General features: G+C 40.2%; 1 protein-coding gene across 2 annotated transcripts in view; it reads right to left on the bottom strand.

The window, feature by feature from the left end:
- Window positions 1-7,018: 7,018 nt before the first annotated feature.
- POPDC1 (popeye domain cAMP effector 1) overlaps window positions 7,019-22,358 on the bottom strand; it is a 66,516-nt gene continuing 51,176 nt past the window's right edge. The window contains exons 8-9 of one of the 2 annotated variants that reach the window (XM_075268164.1): window positions 18,918-19,020; window positions 7,220-7,350 (exon numbers count right to left, since the gene is read on the bottom strand). In XM_075268164.1, the coding sequence (XP_075124265.1) occupies window positions 18,953-19,020 (68 nt within the window). In that variant the 3' untranslated portion in view covers window positions 7,220-7,350; window positions 18,918-18,952. Of the gene's footprint in view, window positions 7,351-18,917; window positions 19,021-22,358 lie in introns of both variants that reach the window. The other variant, XM_075268163.1, reaches the window with a different exon arrangement.

The raw sequence follows: 22,358 nt of genomic DNA, 5'->3' as shown, positions 1-22,358 counted from the left end.
CTTCAAGAGGTAGTCACCGGAAATGGTCTTCCAACAGTCTTGAAAGAGTTCCCAGAGATGCTTAGCACTTGTTGGCTCTTTTGCCTTCACTCTGCAGTCCAGCTCACCCCAAACCATCTCGATTGGGTTCAGGTCTGGTGACTGTGGAGGCCAGGTCATCTGGCGTAGCATCCCATCGCTCTCCTTCTTGGTCAAATAGCCCTTACACAGCCTGGAGGTATGTTTTCGGTCATTGTCCTGTTGATAAATGATGATCCAACTAAATGATGACCAATGATGGTCCAACTAAACGCAAACCGGATGGAATAGCATTCCGCTTTGAGATACTGTGGTAGCTATGCTGGTTCAGTATGCCTTCAATTTTGAATCCCCAATGGTGTCACCAGCAAAGCACCCCCACACCATCACACCTCCTCCATTCTTCACAGTGGGAACCAGGCATGTAGAGTCCATCCATTCTCCTTTTCTGCGTCGCACAAAGACACGGTGGTTGGAACCAAAGATCTCAAATTTGGACTCATCAGACCAAAGCACAGATTTCCACTGGTCTACTGTCTATTCCTTGTATTATTTAGCCCAAACAAGTCTCTTCTGCTTGTTGCCTGTCCTTAGCAGTGGTTTTCTAGCAGCTATTTTACCATGAAGGCCTGCTGCCAGTGGCGGATCCAGGGTTTGCGGGGCCCTGGGCAATTGACTTTGGCGGGGCCCTACTTACTGGGGGTCTCGCACTTCTAACCTGTACTTCCCAACTGTTGAAGACTAGAAAGAGGGAACAAAAAGTGCGGTGCGCGCAGCGCGCCGCAGCAAATTAGGCCCCGCCCACTTTTATGTTGACTCCACCCATTCTAATTCAATTTTCATGTGATTCCACACAGTATAATCCTCCTACAGTCACCCGTAAATTATATCTCCCCCCCCATTTTCATATACATCCTTCATCTACCCCTAGTTTCATGTCCCCCCCTCTATCTCTGTCCCCAGTTTCATGCCCTTTATCTGCCCACAGTTTCATTTCCCCCGTCTCTGCCCCAGTGTCATGCCGTTCTCCCCCCTTCATCTGCCCCAGTGTCATGCCGTTCTCCCCTCTTCATCTGCCCCAATGTCATGCCATCCCCCCTTCTTCTGCCCCAGTGTCATGCCATCCCCCCTTCATCTGCCCCAGTGTCATGCCATTCTCCCCCCTTCATCTGCCCCAGTGTCATGCTGTTCTCTCCCCCTTCATTTGCCCCAGTGTCATGCCGTTCTCCCCCTCCATCTGCCCCAGTGTCATGCCGTTCTCCCCCCTCCATCTGCCTCAGTGTCATGCCGTTCTCCCCCCTCCATCTGCCCCAGTGTCATGCCGTTCTCCCCCTCTATCTGCCCCAGTGTCATGCCGTAAACACACACACACACACACTCACCATTCCTCATTCCCCCGCAGCTCTCTCCCTCATACACATATTGTAGCCGCGATGTGATGACGTCATCACATCATGGCTACAAATGCCGGAGCTCAGCGTTAAAGCAGGAGCTGAGCTGTGACAGCTCCTGCTTTAAACGCCTATGTATTTAGCTCATCGGCGTCCTACCGCCGATGAGCCGAATACATAGGCGTTTAAAGCAGGAGCTGTCAGCTCCTGCTTTAACGCTGAGCTCAGTTGGAATCGGGACATGCCGACCGGCACCATTTTGTTAGGTCCCGGCCGTGCCGCGGGGCCCCGCTAAGCGCGGGGCCCCGGGCGGTTGCCCGGCTCGCCCGGCCCTGGATCCGACCCTGCCTGCTGCACAAAGTCTCCTCTTAACAGTTGTTGTAGAGATGTGTCTGCTGCTAGAACTCTGTGTGGCGTTGACCTGGTCTCTAATCTGAGCTGCTGTTAACCTGCGATTTCTGAGGATGGTGACTCGGATGAACTTATCCTCCGCAGCAGAGGTGACTCTTGGTCTTCTTTTCCTGGGGCGGTCGTCATGTGAGCCAGTTTCTTTGTAGCGCTTGATGGTTTTTGCAACTGCACTTGGGGACACTTTCAATGTTTTCCCAATTTTTCGGACTGACTGACCTTCTTTTCTTAAAGGAATGATAGCCACTCGTTTTTCTTTACTTAACTGCTTTTTTGTTGCCATTATACAAAATTCTAACAGTCTATTCAGTAGGACTATCAGCTGTGTATCCACCTGACTTCTGCACAACACAACTGATGGTCCCATCCCCATTTATAAGGCAAGAAATCCCAATTATTAAACCTGACAGGGCACACCTGTGAAGTGAAAACCATTTCCGGTGACTACCTCTTGAAGCTCATCAAGAGAATGCCAAGAGTGTGCAAAGCAGTAATCAAAGCAAAAGGTGGCTACTTTGAAGAACCTAGAATATAAGACAGATTTTCAGTTGTTTCACATTTTTTCAGTTTCACAACTGTTTCACAACTGTTTTAGTTGTTAAAGTATATAATTCCACATGTGTTAATTCATATTTTTGATGCCTTCAGTGTGAATCTACAATTTTAATAGTCATGAAAATACAGAAAACTCTTTGAATGAGAAGGTGTTTCCAAACTTTTGCATTAGAAATATTAGAAACAATGCTCACTTACAAATTTTAACTCAATATCCACAAATTGAACCCCTATTAGCAGCAGAAGACTACACAAAGATTTACCACTAACACTATAATGGTGCTCTGAGCCATACAAATGGACCCCAACTCCTCAAGTATCAAACTTAAAAAGAAATTCTAACAAGATGCACAGTTTTTAAGATGATGTAAGAAAGTATTACACCCACCTGATCTGTACAAAAATGTAGAGTATATTGTCCCTTATGTTCCTGAACAAGGGGAATCTATCCAACTCTGATTTCCCTGTGGTACAGCACAAGCAATATGTCCTGGGGATACAGTTAGAAGAGGCTACACATTCATGAAGTATATTGGAGGATATATTCTTATTTTCACAGTTTCACAATATCAAGAATATCTCCCAGTGGGGAAGCGTTGGAGGTTGTACTTTCTATGAAAATTGTCCTTAGTTCCGAGCTGAGAATTGCTAATTTACACCACCTTTATGAATACAGCAATGTCAGCTGTCTTACAGATTTAACTCTACCACTTGCTATAAATAGCTAAGGAACACAGGTTTAGCAGCAAGCATGGATGCTTGCCAGCACTTTCGTGCACAACAGTACATCAAATATGCTTAACTGCCATCTTCTATGACACTGGTTCTTGGTTTTTAAGAAGAATGAATGGACCTTAGCCAAAACTACTATTAGCAGAGAACCCACCCAACCAATCAATAAGCTTGCCGGAATAAAAATAATACTTTGTTTTCTGGTATCTGAGTACGTAAAATAATACCGTTAACCTAGTACACAAATACTTAAAGAGGAAAATGGTTTACTTCTTTGAAACAAAAACATATTTCTCCTTATAGTTATGAAATGAATCTGCATATTTACTAAAAAGCTGTATATCAAGAATAAAGTGCTACTGGTGACTAAAATCAGGTACGTTGCCAGTGATGTGTGCTGGCTAAAAAAATAATTATCATAAAACCTCTGAATATGGGTGTTTCACCCTTTAGATGCCACAGTCAATGGTGACAGTGGCATTTACATGTATTCAGAAGGAGGAGACTCGTTTTAATAGGCATTGGCACTCCTACAAACGTTATTGTCCAATGTATTTACATGACTGCTGGGATCCTAGGTTCCCCAGTCTGCATTAGGAACACCGTATTCCAATTTATTATGCAAATTATATTTTTTCCTGATTTTTCTAAATGACAGATGTAAATGACAGTCAGGATAATGTTCAAATCTTCAACCGTTAGAGTACAGATCAAATTTTATTGGACGACCCTCCAACGTTAACATCTTTTTTTTCCACAAATTAAAAAATCAAAATCCACCAAATTATTTGGCACAACAGGGTTTGTAAAGATTTTATAGGTTGTAAAGAACTAAAAATGATCATTTGTTGAATTTTCTGCATTAAAAAGCTATTTGGCTCAAAAACATCTCTCAAGCCAAGTTACTTGTTAACATAGAACCTCTTCTTTGATATCCCTTTCACAACTCTTGCATCCATTGAACGTTTTGGATAGTTTCTGCTTGAATTTCTTTGCAGGATGTCAGAATAGCCTCCCAGAGCTGCTGCATGTGAAATGACTCCCACCCTCATAGATCTTTTGCTTGAGGATTAATTAAAGGTTGAGCACCATGAGTTTCTCTCCATTTATGCCCATAGCAGCCAATGACTCAGAGTTATTCTTTGCTGCATGGAATGGTGCAATGTCATACATGAAGATGGTTTTGCTACGGAAGGCACAGTTCTTCACTCTACCATGCAGAGGTGATATTAACACCTTCAGGGACCCTATAGGGGCCTACCAGCTCTCTCCCCATTATTCTGGCCCAAAACATGACTGCCTCTAATTTCTGATGTTGCAGCCTTGTTGGGACATGGTGGCCATCCACTGCTCCATCCATCTGGACCAACCAGGGTTGCACGGCACTCATCAGTAAACAAGAGTGTTTCAAAATGAGTCTTCATGTATCTCTGGGCCCACTGCAACCATTTCTGCTTGTGATCAATGTTTAGGGATGGCTAGATAGTAGGTTTATGCACAAATGCAAGCCTGTGGAGTATCCTACACTTAAAGGTCTGTGGGACTCCAGAGGCACCAGCAGCTTCAAATACCTATTTGCTACTTTGTAATGGTATTTTAGCAGCTGCTGTCTTAATCCAATGGATTTGTCTGGCAGAAAGCTTCCTTATTATGCCTTTATCCACACAAACCCATCTGTGCTCGGAATCAGCCACAAATATCTTCACAGTATGATGATCACTTAAGTTTTCTTCCATACCTTGTCCAAAGCATTGCACTATTTGTCCCTTTTCGACAACAGAGATATCCTTTGTCTTTCCCATATTGCTTGAAACCTGTGCCCTGCTAAATAATGTGGAACTTACTTCTTAGTTTAAGGCCCCATGTAGTGGGCCGCAGCGAAACGCATCACAGTTTTTCCCAAAACACTTTTCACAGAAACTGCAGAGTTTTCCTGTGTGAACTTTCTGCTTCAATTTCATTATAGAGAAAATGCCAGCATTTCCGGAGGTATAATTGACATGCTTCGATTTCCAAAAATACAATGGTTTTTGAAATCGCTGCAGATATTTTTCTGCATTGTATGGATGTGATTAGCTAAAATCTGTTCCAAAAACACAAAAAGGAAATAAACATGTGCATAACAAATCATGTGTAATTGCAATAATTTTCTGGGAGAAATATTTCATTGTCTGGATATTTTCAGGGGTGCCAACACTTAGCCATGACTATATGTGTTTTTGCAGCACAGATTTAGATTGTAGGTTTTTGGATGCCATGCCATGTTTGCAGAGAGCCTAAAATAGCCCCTACAAGCTGGGGTCATTTCTTGGGGAATTCCAATTTGCTGGTATCTCCAGGGCTCTGCAAAGATAACATGGCATTCAGAAAGTCCCTCTAAATCAGTACTCCAAAAGCTAAAAAGTGAAGCGCTCCTTCCCTTTTGAGCCCTGCTGTGTGCCCAAAGAGCAGTTTATGCCATGTTCCTGTGATAATTCACTTAAAAGTTTTAGGAGTGCATGTCTCTGATGACAAAGTGGGCACAACAAGTAGGGACACTAAAATTGCATATTACTTTAAAAATTTCAATTGTCAATTTGTACATTCATCTTTGGGAAGCATTAGGCTCAAAATGAGAATTGTAATTGCAGAGGAAGGGACACCTTCAGCACCCGAAACGCATAGCAAATGTAACATCTATGCACCTACGTTAACTTGATGGTTACTGTATGGAGAATCTTTTAATGGATCATGAATAAAGGCTAAGTTTTATACATCGACTAATTCGTGCTGGATATTCCTTCTGTGCAATTACAAGTCGTTTCAGCTGGACAAGTCCACCGGCTTCCGTGCACATCGGCCAGATGATTACCAATGCGTTGTATTTAAGGGTGAGCTGAAAAAAAATCTCTGTTTTCTTTCAAAATGAGAATACTCCTTGAGAAATTTCTAGACGGGTGTAGTTTCTAAAATGTGGTCACTTTGGGGTTTTTCCATTGTACTGAAACTTTAGGGACACTGCAAATTCTACAGGGCACCTGAAAACCAGTAAAATGTGCACTCCAAAAGCCAAATACCACTCTTTCGATTATGAGCCCCACTGTGTACCCATACAGCAGATTTCATGAGCAAAGGTATGCCTAGAATATTCTTACTAAAGGCTATAGAATGATGTGATCATTTAAAAAAATAAAACACTTATGATAGACTCCCTTTAAACTTGTTCCTGCTGGATCCATTTCTGGCAGTTATAGCCTCTATTGTAGAGTCCAGTGCTGCTTTCACAATTTTGCATGCTTACTGATTTAAAGGAGGTTTCCAGGCTACTAGTGTACGACTGGTATGGTTCAGACTCACAGGACCCTTACTAATGTGAACAAAAAATATGTATCCAATGCCTCTGAGTCCTAATATTAGACCCTTGGAAAATGTTTTGAGTTGTTTTTTTCCACTCTATGACAGTTTCAAAAGGCATCCTATGGTCTGATAATTCTGATACCTGTATAAATTGCAGATATTTGGGGTCCTTTTACAAATGGCTATTTACTGGCTCCTGCAAAAAGGTCCCCCAATTATCCACTAAAATAACAAATGCTCAATTATATTAAATATTGTTTGTTCCTACAGATTTTTGTTCTGGCTGTGAAAAGGTGCTTTAAGAAAGTAGCGATCAACTTCTTTTATAGCTAATCGGTAAAAGGTTCTTTATATAAGTTTCCAAAAACAATATATGCTCTCTAACTAAAAATATACTTCTACCAACAGAAGATAGAATCAAAGTCTCTTACTTAAACCTACTTGTATTTGATTAGAATAATGGGGTTTCTCCAGAGTATATCATTAATAGATGAAGGTTCCCAAATATAAATCTGAACATAGATATCTGTTGAAAGGATATAAAGTAGATAAAAAGTAAACTGTGCATTATATATTTTTTTATTAACACAGAAACAAACAGATTTTAAATGCTATAGACAATGAAAGGAAAAAGTGAACAGTGAACAAAAAAACAATTCTTGCACATGTGAAAAAAATGAAGATACTATCCTTTATATATGAGAAAAGAACCACCCTGAGCTTTTCTGGAGTTCAGTGGTTCTTTATTCTCCAAGCAACATTTTCCTCTTTTAGTACTTTGGTCACTTCTGTGTTTACGGCAGCCTTTGGATTTTAGCTGAAAGTGGATAAGCTGGCTCAAACACATCATCCTCAACACCTTCTTCAATTGGTTTCATCTTGGTAGAACCTCTCATGCAGGGGGATTGACCTGTCAAGGTGGTCAAAGACAACAAATTGTTTATTGACATACTTTGGCACAATAGATGGTATATTATGTTTCAGAGGAATTCTGTCACCAGGAAAGTTTATGTCAAACCAGCCACAGTGCACTATAGAAGCATACCTTAAGATACTGTATTTCCAGAAAAAAACAGGTTTTTATAAATATGTAAAAGAAGCCTATAGGCAACAGAGCCCCTGACACACCCCAATGCTCTTCAACCTCATTAGGAATTCTAGTCTATTTAAGACATTGCTTTGGGTGGGCCTCCTTCTGGTCATAACTGTACACAAACAAGCTATATTATCATACTGTGATGCTTTATTTCTTAATTTATTTTTTACAATTACTTAGCACATTTGGGAAAGAAAAAACAATTGTACATACAATAATTGTTCAATGAGCCAATGTAGTAATATAAGTAGGAAAAATGGAAGTCCAGTACAACATGAAAAGTGAAGCAAACACAGTGTTTTTCAAATAAATAGTAGAGTGTTTCAAGCAGTCTACATCAGTGGTTCTCAAGGCGCTGTACACGTACCCCTGGAGGTACAGCTACCTGTCTGCGGGTGTGTGTGTGTGTGTGTGTGTATGTTAAGCGCAGCGGTGAGAGTTCCCATCCCTATAGTAGCTTCTGGGGTTTGTCACCCACAAACTACAATTATACTTTGAGGGTCTCTTAGGACCCTAAGAGTATAATTAGCAGATGCCATGTGGAAGTAATCAAACATAAAACCAATGTTGTTTACCTGTATGTAACAATTCACATGCTATGTGATCCATGTGACTGCCTGACGTCATTTCTGTGGACCAGAGCAGCACAGGGAGAAGCACCGAAGCCCAGGACAGGAAAGTATCACTGTTTTTATATTTGATTAAGTCCGAAGGGACCCTCAGAGTATAACTGTAGTTCATAGGTGAAAAACTCATATCAGGTTCTGCTGAATTCCAATAAAATGCATATTGTAAGAAAATCCCTATGTATGTGAAATATTATTATTGTAGGGCCACTCTGGGACATTATACTGCATGGAGAGGCCACTAAGGTACATTATACTGCATGGAGGTGTCACTCAGGTACATTATACCACATGAAGGGGCCACTCAAGGACATTATACTGCATGAGGGGCCACTAAGGTATATTATACTGCATGGAGGGGTCACTCAGGTACATTATACCACATGAAATCCCTATGTATGTGAAATATTATTAATGTAGGGCCACTCAAGGACATTATACTGCATGAGGGGCCAATCAGGTACATTAAACCAAATAAAGGGGCAACTCAGGTACATTCTAGTGCATGGAGGGGTCACTCTGGTACATAATACTGCATGAAGGGGCCACTCAGGTACATTATACCACATTAAGGGGTTACTCAGGTACATTATACCACATGAGGGGCCATTCAAAGACATTATACTGCATGGAGAGGCCAATACGAGACAATATAATGCATGGAGGGGCCACTATGGATAATTATACTATATGAGGACTGCTATGGTACTGTGGGGGTTCTTAATTGACATGTGTAGACCATAATATTACATATGGGGAACACTATAGTAGTCATTATATTACATGTGGGGCACTTAAGTGTGAGGGCCATTATACTATATGTGAGGGTACTTGTTTTGCTATTACACTGAATGAGGGGGCACTGAGGGGGCTATTATACTACATGTAGGTATGTGAGTGCCTTTTCATAATTGTAAGCAAAAGCTCCAAAAAAAAGCCTTATTTTATTAACAGTTATAAGTGATTGCGACTATAGAGGTACTTGGTTGGGACACTTTCACTACGAGGTTCTTTGATTGAAAACGTTGAGAACCACTGGTCTACATTGACATAATAAAATCGTATAAAAAATACAATAAAAATAAACATATTTAAAGATAGATATGCCTCTAAGGAAATGCAATTCATGAATAAAACAATTTGTTCTCCCACATCTTCCCAGGTGGAATCATATAGGAAATCTAGCAAACAATTACAAGCCTAGCAATAAGTAGCAAGCTGCCCAAAACATGCAACTTATTATTCGATAGTAATAGCAGGGAGATGTCACCTAAAATACAGATCCTTGGGTCATATGGAATTGAAATTGAGATTCTATATAAGCTATCGCCTCTTTCCAATACTTAAAGGGTAAGGTGAGAATGAGAATGGGAGGTTCTTTTTCCTGCTGTATATTTAGCCTTACTGCAGCCCGGCTGTATATAGATTTGACTGGCGGGTAGACGGCGCTCCCATTGAAGTGAATGGGAGCACCAGAGATAGTTGCCTCTGGTGCTCCCATTCACGTCAATGGTAGCGCTGTCCACCACCAGTCATACCTTGGCTGTGGTTATGCTGAATGTGCAACTGGAGAAAGTTCATCCCATTCTTGCCTCATGGGATAACCCCTGTAAAGGAAGTCTATCACCCTTCCATATTCAACTGTCAATACCATCTTAGGGCCCCTTCACACGGCGTATACGCTCACTGCTTTGGAGCGTATAAACGTTCCGTAGCAGCGGCGTCTAAAGCAGTTCCCATTGTTTTCTATGGGAGCCGGCAGACGCGCGCTCCCCATTGAAATGAATGGAAAAAGCAGCCCATTCATTTCTATGGCGAGCGCGCGCTGCCGGCTCCCATAGAAAACAATGCGATCTGCTTTTAGACGCCGCTACTACGGAACGTTTACACGCTCCAAAGCAGTGAGCGTATACGCCGTGTGAAGGGGCCCTTACAGCGCACATTAGTCCCATGCACACGACTGAGTATGATTCAATGTGGAACTGAGATTATAGTGGAATGCACTCGTATGACACTTGAAGTGACATCCAAGTGCATTCTGATACACATTCACGTATATGAGGGCTTCTGATACATTCTCTTCTGATGACATGGAGCAGGATAGGACCAGCACTTGGATGTCCCTTGTTTATATGGTAAGTTGTTTAATGCATTCTGTAAGATGGTGTTGACAGTTGAACAAGCCTAGGGGAGATGACAGACTCTCTTTAATTATTCTTGAGCAGTGTCAAGTTAAAAAAATCTATTCAGCCTCGAAGTCAAGACATTTAGCACACGTCTGACTGCCTCATGCATATGTAATTCTAGATATACATCACAGACAGTAGTGGTGGCCATAGCACTACCAGTACTGCGCTTCGCTAATGTAAAAACAGAATCCCTGTTATTTCAGTGGTTTTTTTTTTATTAATAAACAAGTACTGTGTGTGTTAAAAAATGAGTGGAAAAAAAACATGACAGGCGGCAGACAAAAGAAGGGGAATGTGAAAAAAGTTGTGTAAATACTACTACCATACTAACAAAAAGAATGTGCATGGCAAGAGCAATACTTTTTCGGCATTTGGTGACACCACCAATCGCTGCAGGATCATTGTACTTTCTGAGAATTATTATTATTTAGCTGGTTCATCTCAGTCACAGGAGGATATTGCAAATGGGAGGCGATCTTGGTCAAGTTTCTGTGTGTTCCTCCTCCTCCTACATAACACATAATTTATCACAGGCCCTTTCTGGATTGTTAACCGTGTCTCCTTCACATTCTCCACTGACACAGATCCTGGTAGTGATGTGGCACTTGCTGTGCAATTTATTTCTCCAATTAATAGCAGTCTTCCTCCTCTTTTTGATGAACTGAATGGGAAATGTCAACATTGTGTGCAAACAGAGAAGAAGCTATTGGTAGAGGTAGTGGTGGCAGGATCTGTGGTACTATTACTACTACTGGTAGTCGTTCTTGTAGGGAAGGTAGGATAATATCTAGTCATGAAGATGTGGGGAAGATGATGATGACATTGCTGATGATGATTCTCTGGCAGATAGGACCTGGCAACCGAGTCAGGGTGATCACGTGGCATCAGATGAAAAGGGTGGTGGAAATGGTGATAGTAATTCCAGCCATGTGGCTTGTCCAACATCCAAAAAACTGCCTAGTGCAGACCTAAGGGAACCTCTCAGGGTGGGTGTGGTGGCAGACTTTTTTCTGTTGCTGCTGGTAGCATCAAGTACATGTGATCATCTCCTATGAATTTTTTTTGTACATAACTCCATGGCAATGTGCAAGATCTGCAAGCAGAAACTTAGTCTTAGCTGTGCAGGAATAAATGTAGGAATTACATCTCTATGTATTCACATAAAAAGGCATCACTCTCTTATTAGGAAAAACAGACTTGACAGAGGCACTGGCAGGAGAAGTAAGCATGGCTCTTCTCCTACTCCTCCCTCTTGATCATCCTGGTAGGCAGGCCACATTTACACGTAGAACTAGCACATGGTCATTGTTAACAACATTATCACCATCTGTTTCTCCTCCCCCTCTTCCATGCCGTCAGTTATCCATAAGGGAATGTGTGACCAGGAGACAGCAATATGCACTCAAACATCCAGCAGTTGTCCAACTTAATTTGCACCTGACCAAGCTGCTGGCAGCGCAGTCACTGACATAGCATTTAGTGGATTTCACTGTTTTGCAACTGATGGCATGCAACTGATGGCATGCGTGCACGCCGCCATTATTTCTTCAGGAAAGTTGTCCCTCATTTATATCAGCATGTATCGGAGCATGTGGGCCTTTACTTGGAAACGTCAGTCTGGAGAAAGGTGCATACCACTGCCAACAAGGACAATACATGGCTTTCATGGTCCAAGTGTTTTGAGTGTTTCGAGCAGCAGCAGCCACGAATGCAGCAAGGCCAGGTATAGTTCCACCCTGATTGTGTAGGTCCAATTCCAACACCATGCAGAGCCAATCAAGCTCCTATGGAACCTGACGTGGGACCCAAGCATGCCAAACCTGAACTCACAAATCTTGAGAGCTTCGTCCATCTCCAAAAAATCTTCAAAAATATTTATTTGCCAGTAATAGGTCCCAATATTTGATACTTTTTAATTTTGCTACAACATAGTCTTAAATTTGAAACTGTAAGACCTCCATCTCATACTTTGGAGGATAATTTGGAGAGTGCAATTCCAGGGGGCTTGTCCTTTCAGAAAGAATTTAGAGTTAGTGTTGATTAAAAAAGGTCTATATGGTATTTTGGTAAAAACAAAAAAAACTTGTCATAGTTAAAGGAAGATTTTTTTTTTACAAACAGAAACAATTTTATCCCAAACTTATTTAATGGAGTACACAGTTCAATGAGTACTCCTCTGAAATATGATGATATAAACCATTGAAACAATGATATATAGATAAAGATAAAATGGTCAATACTTTGCAAGGTCATGAAAGTATCAGCTAAAGGGTATTCTAATTCCTAAGCCAAAAACATTACCCAGTTAATTCTCAAACAGGAGAAGGATCCATAACCATCAGTAAGCTGGAGAACCATCGAACTGTAACAGTTTCATTAGTAATAAAAAATAGGATATCATCTGCATACAAACACAGGACACTCATCTAACCCACCTTATATAAATTCACTAAATTTAGAGGATGTACTTAAGACAATGTCTAGAGGTTTAAGGACAACTCCAAACAGCAGGTGTGAAAGGTGGGATACTTGCCTGGTTCCCCTCTACTTTGTAGAGCCACATTTTGCTGCAATTACAGCTGCAAGTCTTTTAGGGTATGTCTCTACCATCTTTGCAAATCTCGAAACTGAGATTTTTGCCGCTTCTTTGCAAAATAGCTCAAGCTCAGTCAGATTAGATGAAGAGTGTCTGTGAACAGCAATTTTCTTGTCTTGCCACAGATGCTCAATGGGATTTAAAAAGCCGAGTTCAGACGGAGTATTTTGGACCGGAATTTGACGCGGAGGCCACCTCAGGTTCCGGGCCAAAATACAGGTAGCCACGAATGGATGCCATTTTTTTGTTCAGGATTTTGAGGTGGATTCAGCCTCAAAATCCTGACCAAAATATCCAGTGTGAACTCAGCCCTAGGTCTGGGTAGTAGGTTTGGCTCAAACAAACGCTAAGGCCTCAGGATTGTGAAAAAGCTGCTTTTTTGTGTCAGATTTCTGTGGCATTTTTTTTTAGCCAAATCCAGGAGCAGCTAGAACAGCAATGAGAAATGTAAGGCCCCGTTCCCACGGAGTAACGCACCGCGCATTCAGACACGTATACACGTGTCAGAGTGTGAGCGCTCAAAACAGATCCCATTCACTTCAATGTGTGCCGTCTCACGTGCGCTACACATTGAAATCAATGGGTTAAAAAAGCTTCCCATTGATTCAATGTGTAGCGCCTGTAAGCCAGCACACATTGAAGTTAATGGGATCTGTGTCACACTGTGACACGTGTATACGTGTCTGAATGTGCGGAGCGTTATTCCGTGGGAATGTAGCCTAAGACTAAGGACCCATGTTGCGAAAACACAGATTTTTTTTGTTGCAGATTATGCTGCGTTTTTTTGAGCCAACCCAGGAGTGGATTGAGATGTATAAGAACTTCTTATATATGCCACATTCCTGTTGTAGCCATTCTTGGCTTTGGCTCAAAAAAATGCAGCAAGATCTACAACAAAAAAAGCTGCATTTCTGCAACATGGGGCCTCAGCCTAAAAGGAAACACTTAGGCTAAGATCCCACGTTGCGGAAACACAGTTTTTTTTGTTGCAGATTTTGTTGCGGTTTTTTGAACCAAAGCCAAGAATGGCTACATGAGGAATGGGAAATAAAGTTGTTATACTTCTCCCTTCTGCTCAATCCACTCCTGGCTTTGGCTCAAAAAACCACAACAAAACCTGCAACAAACAAAGCTGCGTTTCCGCAAAGTGGGGCCTTAGCCTTATACTTCTCCCTTCTCAAACCACTCTTGGCTTTTACTCAAAAATGCAGCAAAATCTGCAAGAAAAAAACTGTTTTTTCCCAAACCTGGGGCCCTAGCCTTACATGGTTCCCATAAGATGGGGCAGAGCAAGGGGGCACATGCTTTAATAAGTCACATGAAAAGAGCGAAATGAAATGTTGCCATATCATCCATTGCCGTGTCTACTGATCAAATCTGAGCTATAAAACCTAGACATAGGTCTGTAAACTAGATTTAAAAGGGCATTTCAATCTAACAAAGATAAATTTGTTTAAATAAAATAAAACACATTGTTTCATTATTGATGTATTATTCCAAAGTACTGAGCATTTGTCTTTCAAAAAAAATATTGCAACAAATTTTCATTAGAAATGTGACAAATCTACCGTAGGACTGCATATCTTCATGTAGAAAAATACTAAACCATTAGAGATATTATTAATCAAATTATAACAAGCCATTAACAACGTCAGCAGGAAAGGGTGTATAATTCCAGTTCATTAATAATAATAATAGTGCTGCCCCATCAAAATCCTGTCTAAATATACTGTTCCTTAAAAAGAAAACACATCTCTGTGTAAAAGGTGATTACAAGCACTGCATGTATATGTGGTGTAATAAAGGAAATAGAAAGCAGCAGGTTTACCTTCAGCAGCAGTTTAAGTGAAGGCATGTTAGCATATGTTAGTATATCTTGAGATATAATTATCAATGAAAATAATAAGAAAGGAGACATGGCATCAGTTGTTAATGTGTTGTATTTTAAGGAGAAGATATTATCAAAAAAAGCTATAAAGAAAAAATGAATACACACATGCAGGTCCAGTGAATTACCTACACACTAAAGTTTGTCTGCAAGGATTAAGATTTTCCATATTTATATGCAGATAATATTTATAGATAAATATTCTTAAAAGATGTATACACTTTCATGCAACAGATTAAGGCTAAGGCCCCACATTGCGGAAATGCAGCCTTTTTTGTTGCAGATTTTATTGCAGTTTTTTAAGCCAAAGCCAGGACTAGATTGAGCAAAAGTTAGAAGGATAAGAACTTCCTATATATTTCCGATTCCATCCAAAGACAAGAATGGCTACAAAAGGAATGGGAAATATACAGGAAGTTCTTATACTTCTCACTTCAGCTCAATCCACTCCTGGCTTTGGCTCAAAAAAACGCAACAAAATCTGCAACAAAAAAAGCTGTGTTTCTGCAACGCGGGGTTTCAGCCTAAGATTTCCAGGACTATAATATTGATGGTTCATCCTTAGGTCATGCTGTAGTTCATTTTATTAGATGTGTCCATACCAATCTCATATAGATGATCTATACTAAGGCTAGGTCATTAATATCATAGAGGAGTCTCTCTTGTTGCGCAGTGTTGTTTCTGTTAAGCAATTACATAATTTTTGACAGTTTTTTGAGCAATGTGTTATCTGTGGGTGTTGCGACACAGTACTTTGCTTTCTCTGGAATACAGTTGTGTCAGCTATTTATCTAATTTTCTGTTTAGAGAGGATCTATCACCTGACCTAATTGTCTGTTTTAGTAAATTCCTGCATTTCTAATTAAAAATCAATTCTGGATCACCTTTCTTCATTACTCTGAATTGTGCTGTTACTCTGTGATATGCCCAGGAAATTTATGATTAAATTGCTGACTAGGTGTTACCATTCGCCTTGTGAAAGGTTTGTTTCACTAAATAATCCAGAACTGTCAGCACTTATTGGACAAAGTGAGAATGTGAAGGGATCCCGTCTAATAACAGTTGACAATATACTTATATATTTCTAGTAGGAGTAATAGGCGAATGGCACAACACACAGCTCTAGAAAAAAAAAAGCTGCAGAACCGTTATCTACAGGATCAGACTATTATGTTCAGATACTGCAGATACCTAAGCAGCCCTGTTCCTATTCAAGCAATAATTCCCTGAAGCCATTGCTATACAAGGGATGGGATGGCAGTTCTGCTACCATTACTTGAATAGGAGCAGACTTCTTCCACTCTCCGTCCACTTCTGTAGCTTCCAAGATGGTCAAATCAGCTCATCTGTGCAGGTTAGTATAAAAAAGCATTTGGGGTTGGAAAATCACTTTAAGTAATATTTGCACGATGATAAATCAAACATGCCTATTACGGATAAAGCCCCACATTGCGGAAAAGCAGCTTTTTTTGTTGCAGAATTTGTTGCGGTTTTTTGAGCCAAAGCCAGGAGTGGATTGAGCAGAAGGTAAAAGTATAAGATCGTCCATTCCTTTTGTAGTCATTATTAGCTTTGGTTCAAAAAAACGCAACAAGATCTGCAACAAAAAAGCTGCATTTCCGCAATGTGGGGCCTTAGCCTAAACGGAAGATTTGGGACTAGTATATAATGTCAATGATTAACATGGCAAACACAATATGTGCTGACATTTTTTGTACATTATATGCAAAAAGCATATTCAAGTTATTCAAAAGCATATACAATACATGCAGTAAGGTAATAGGTCTATTCCTTTCACTCTAAAAGGCAGTGCAATGGTGACAGTTATGGATCAATAAGATAAAAAAGTTAGAAAATGAGTGAAAAAAAATATTTAGCAATCTGCTAAAACACAACTGCAAATGGAAAAAATCCATTATAAAAGTTTTAACGTGTAAGGTGATATACTGTGGCCCAGATTTACTAATAGTTACAGCGTCAACTAAGACAGGCAGTCTAAAAATATGCCAGATATTCCAATCACTGTGACTGACACTGGATGATAAATCTGGCGTATCTTTAGACTAGTCTGCATTTATAACCACATTGTAGTTGTTTTACTTTATTCCAGAATTTTTCCACTCTATTTTGCTGAATTTTTTGGAGCATCATGGTGCATTTAACCCATTTAGCCTAGCATGTCAAAATTTTTAGCCAAAACTACAAGTGCCAAGATGCACCATGTTTACACCAGTGTTTAGTCATAACCACTAGTAATAAGGGCCATTTAGTTACAATCAGTCTTTTTTGTTAAGCAATACATAATGATGCTGAAAACAAGTAATAACTCTTTTGTAAGTAGTTAGTTAATAACTCATTAGTTATCTTTAGAATAAATATAATAATCAATATTTCATTGATGGGGGTTTGACTCCATGCGAGAATGGGACTGACCTGCTATTCCAGACATAGCTGCTGCTAATAGTACGGAGCTGTGCCTGGTAAACCATGAAGAGGTCATTGGTGCCAAAAGTTGAACCCCCACCAATCTAATATTAAATCTATCTGCTATCGTTAGCGTTCTCATGGAAATTAATATGCAACTCTATGCAATCCATGGGTGCACAAGTATCCTGTGGATAAGTTGTATTTGTGGGCAAATACTTTAAATGCAGTCTATCAGCAGTTCTGACCCCTCAACACTACTGCCAGAAGTATATACCGTATTTTCTGGACTATAAGGCGCACATAAAATCTTACGATTTCCTCAGAAATCAAAAGTGCGCCTTATAGTCCGGTGCGCCTTATATATGGATGGAAGCGGCGGCACGCTCATCTCTAACTTCTTACAATTGAAGTTAGAGATGAGCGAATACTATTCGAATAGCACGCTCCCATTGCAATGTATGGAAGCGGCACGCAGACTTTGCCGGCGGCCGCCGCTTAACTCCTCGCGTGCCGAGCGCTTCCATTCATTTCAATGGAAGCGTGCCATTGAAATGAATAGAAGCGGTTGGCACGTAGGGGGTTAAGCGGCCGCCGGCAAAGTCTGAGTGCCGCCGCTTTCAATCACATATAAGGCGCATCGGACAGCACTGTGCCTTATAGTCTGGTGCTCCTTATATATGAACCTAGACAGGACTATAATGCGCTCATGGGTAATGCGCCTTATAGTCCAGTCCGCCTTATAGTCCGCAAAATACGGTAGGTAATTATAAGAGCTGTAGATTGCATGACAGAGAAATCCAATTTTTTAATCCTTGCAATGTTGTGATTTTAAGTGCCTAGGAGGCAGTCCTTTCATATACAGTGCTCTGAACTCTCTGCACTGAATGGCTGCAGGCCCCTCTCCTGAGTCATGGCTGAGTCAAGTCCATTCAGAAGACTACGCAGTCACTGACAGCAGAGGGGAGGGATTGGGGTGCATTCAGTACAGAAAGACCAGTTTTTAGCACATGAAAGGATTAACTACTGCACACTTGTGCAACGGGGACTAAAAATTGGATTTCTCACTTATGCAACATGGGTGACCACTACTGATCATAGATAAAGCTGTCAGCAGTATTCAGGTGTCAAAAACTGTTGGTATAGTTCCTTAATTGTCTATCCTAAGGACAGTCCATCAATTGTAAAGGACAGGACAACCTATTTAATTACTTTGTCTTAATACTTTCAATAGGACTTAACAGAAAAGATATGTACTCTTGTATTAATGGACTTGTACGGTAACTGCATTGCTTAAAGGTCTGTCACCAGCAAACTGGTTATAAACCTAATCATGGTAACTTGTAGAGGTGATATACATTTTTCCTAATGTGCTTTTCAGCTTTGGATCCCCTAAATTGCTGTCTTATTCATATGCAAAAGATGGGAAAGTGTTTTGTCAGGAAATTTAGAGCTGAGACCAAAGCCCAGGCAAACTAAGACATGCCCCCAAAGCTCTTTCTGCTTATTAGCATACTAATGAAAAGGGAAATTTAGATGAAAATACTGTTCCAAAATCACCTCTACAAGATACTGGGATTATGTTTCTAACACATTTATGGCTGACAGACTCCTTTTAAAAGCCTCATAAACAATATTCTAAAAGTACCCATTAGTACCTTGTGAGTAGTCCTTGTATTTTTTAATGAAGTTATCAACAGAAAACACCATGCGACACACGACCAACTCCATAAGAAATATAGAACTCTTGATGGTTATTTCCTTAATGTAAAAGCAGATGGTTAGTATTCTTTAGTCAGCAAACACTTGGTACACATTAGTCTTGGCATTACAGTAGTTACAGTATAGCACACCTGTCGACAAAAAGAAAACAACTGATATGAAGATTTAAAACATGATGGCAAAGTAAATTATAAATGAGTGATCGATAAAGAAGAAGGCACTTTTATAAACCACATGAAGTGATATATTTTTACCACAGTATAGTCAGAAGTTTTGCTTGGCTTTGTACACATTGGAGCACTCAAATGAAACCCTTAACTACACAAAGGTCTAAACTTCATATAGAGCCAGGGACAGGTGAATGGGTTGGTATGCAGACACGAAAACAAATTGGCCATTAAAAAGGGGAGAAGGTTAAATTAATGCAGATAATTTTGGAATCATTTTGGGTCGACCAGAAAGGTATATAAATGTTTGTGATTCAAATGTGCATATATAACTTTTTTTTCTATTTGTGATTGCCATTTTTGCAATTATTTTATTTGCCTTAAAACGGGTTGAACAAAAAATCTCAAGTTGCAACATCAAGGAGGTGAAGCCCTAAAGTTATGCAAATCAAGGAAGCAGCAGTTGTCGCAAATTTCTGCAAATGATCAATTTTTCAACCAACTCCAAACTGTCTAATTTCAGACAAGCATAAAAGCCAGATTAAATTGGTGGGTGTGGTTTCACTTGCTATCTCACAAAGCCAGCTCTGCTAGCTCTCTTCATAGCAGTACATGATTGCAGTCAGTAACAAGGGATTGGTTGTAAATACATTAGCACAGTATCACTGGAAGATGCACAATATGAAGCTGGTGTAGCAGAGCTGGATTTGTTAGGTGATGAGAATCCCAAACTTTCATGCTACAGGACCATGAGTCAGCTTGCAATATACCCACATTTAGGTCTCTGTTTAATGGACTTCCTGTCAAAGCTCTTATCAGCAAAATTCAAGCCAACTGATAACTGGACGAGCCAGACATAAACAGCTCAAAAATACAAGCACCGAGCACTCAGTTCCCCTTCCCTCCTGAGATCAGGGAGCTACCTCACCTGTCCTGATTGGAGAGATAAAGAGCTCAGAAATACAAGTACCAAGCACTCAGCTCCCCCTCCCCTCCCTGAGAGCAGAGAGCTACGTCACTTGTCCTGGGTGGAGAGATAAGATCATCCCCAGGTCTGTGGCTAGGGAAACACAGTGTAAACAATGAAGTGAATAATCTCAGATGGTGGCCAAGAAAAGCAGTTTTGATGAAGCAATGTATTTAGGAAAAGTCTTAAATCCACATAAGCTAGTAGTATAGATAGGATCCTTGAGATGGAAGAACCCCTTTAAATATTTTGTTTCTATTTTCTTATTATTTGCATAGAATTAACATGCCTATTCATCCCATGATTTGCATAGATCAAAAACTTTTTCTTCTTGATGTTGCAATTTCAGTGATGCATAATAATAGTCCTTAGAGTCAGACAAAGAAGAAGAGGAAACTGAACTATTGGAACATATCTCATTTTGACTGAAACTAATCTATTTGGTTAAGGGTGAATGATGTACAACTTTAAGGCAGTTTACCACTTTCTTATATTGATGGCCTATGCTTAAGACAGGTCATCAACATTAGATCTGTGAGGATCTGACACCTGGGATCAACAGATCAACTGTTATTGGACAGCACAGCTTACAGTAGTGTTTAAATGCCCCCTTGAAGTCTATGGGACAGTGCTGTACCCAAAGACTTACTACATACAATATTGCAAGAGCCATGGAGCAGCTGATCTCCCGTGGGTTCCCGGATGTCAAACTCTTGCAGATCTAATATTGATGACCTATTCTAAGGATAGGTCATCTTTATTAGAAACTGGAAAACCCCTTTAAAGGAGTTGTGCTTTTATGGATATATATACTCACTTTACAGATATTACCTGACTCTTGGTTTAAATGTTCGTAGTTAGAAGAATTCTGTCTTGTCCCTAGCACCTTCCCACAATCCCTAGACCTTGTGGCTTAGATAGAAAAGAGTGCTAATAACTAATTCTGGCGCAATACATTATCAAAGATAATGTATATCTTTTTTTTTTCTTTAATGTAGATTGTGAGCCTCACATAGAGCTTACAATGTACATTTTTTCCCTATCAGTATGTCTTTGGAATATGGGATGGAAATCCATGCAAACATGGGGAGAACATACAAACTCCTTGCAGATGGTTTTTTGCCCTTCGCGGGATTTGAACACCAGGACCCCAGCGCTGCAAGGCTGCAGCGCTAACCACTGAGGCACCATGTGGCCCCTTAGATAATGTATATCTTGTGATTTTAATTGTGTATGCTGTTGAAGACCACGGGAAGGAGTCAGCGGCATGATGGGATTCTGCTAACCAAGAAAATATAATATTACCTATTCAAATTCTTCAAGTGCTTTCTTATTATATATGTATGAATTTCCACTGGACTTGGTCTGTGCTTGGAGGCTTTGCACACATTTTAAGACAGTGCTACTGGAGTTTTCTCTCCTTCTAGGTAGCCTCACACACAGAGCTCTATGGAGCTCTATTTTTTTAATAAGATCCATTTATGCAAAATTGTTTAGAACTGGATGTATACTTTAAAAAAGATGCGTGAGATTAGAAAAAAGGTCTGCATTTTTCCTCCAAAAACACTGCTCATAGAATGTAAGCTCTTACGAGCAGGGCCTTCCTCCTATTGTTTGATATGTTTATTTTTTTGTCACAATGTAATGTCTCATACTGTCTGTTTATGTGTCCTTTGATTTGTAACATGCTAAGGAATACATTGGCGCTATATAAATTAAGTTTATTATTATTATTGTCTGTTATTGCAGACAAGTATTATTCAAGTGAAAAGTACTTAACTAGCATGAACACTGTTTACGTATGGGATTTACTAATGATGCATATAAAATGCTGGTCTTATTCTAAAATACTCTGGATTAAAATGTGTCAAATTTATCAAGTTCATGTCTATTAACAAATTTAGTGCATCTTTTTTTTCTATAAATGCGCAATAAATTCAAATCTGGGACAAATTGTAGAAAAAATATAGAAAATATGCTAAGCTCGTGCCACTCATTTTAAGCCCCTTGCACACGACAGTGTGCTATTCAGGTTTTTCCCAGATACCACAATGACCCATTCATTTCTGTCGGCCCACGCACACATGACCGTATTACACAGTTCCGTGGGTAACAGTCTGGACTGCAAAACTCAGGGCAGGTTTTGTGGCAGGTTTTGCACGGCTCTTAGTCAATCACGACCGGGGCCCGTACACAGTAGTGTGTAAGGGGCCTAAGGGAGCGTTCACACTACCGTCAGTGTC

The sequence above is a fragment of the Leptodactylus fuscus genome, chromosome 3 (genome assembly GCF_031893055.1).
Source record: "Leptodactylus fuscus isolate aLepFus1 chromosome 3, aLepFus1.hap2, whole genome shotgun sequence".
Taxonomy (NCBI): domain Eukaryota; kingdom Metazoa; phylum Chordata; class Amphibia; order Anura; family Leptodactylidae; genus Leptodactylus; species Leptodactylus fuscus.
Note: the sequence above shows the minus strand (reverse complement) of the source record. Positions and strands in the feature narration are given on the sequence as shown.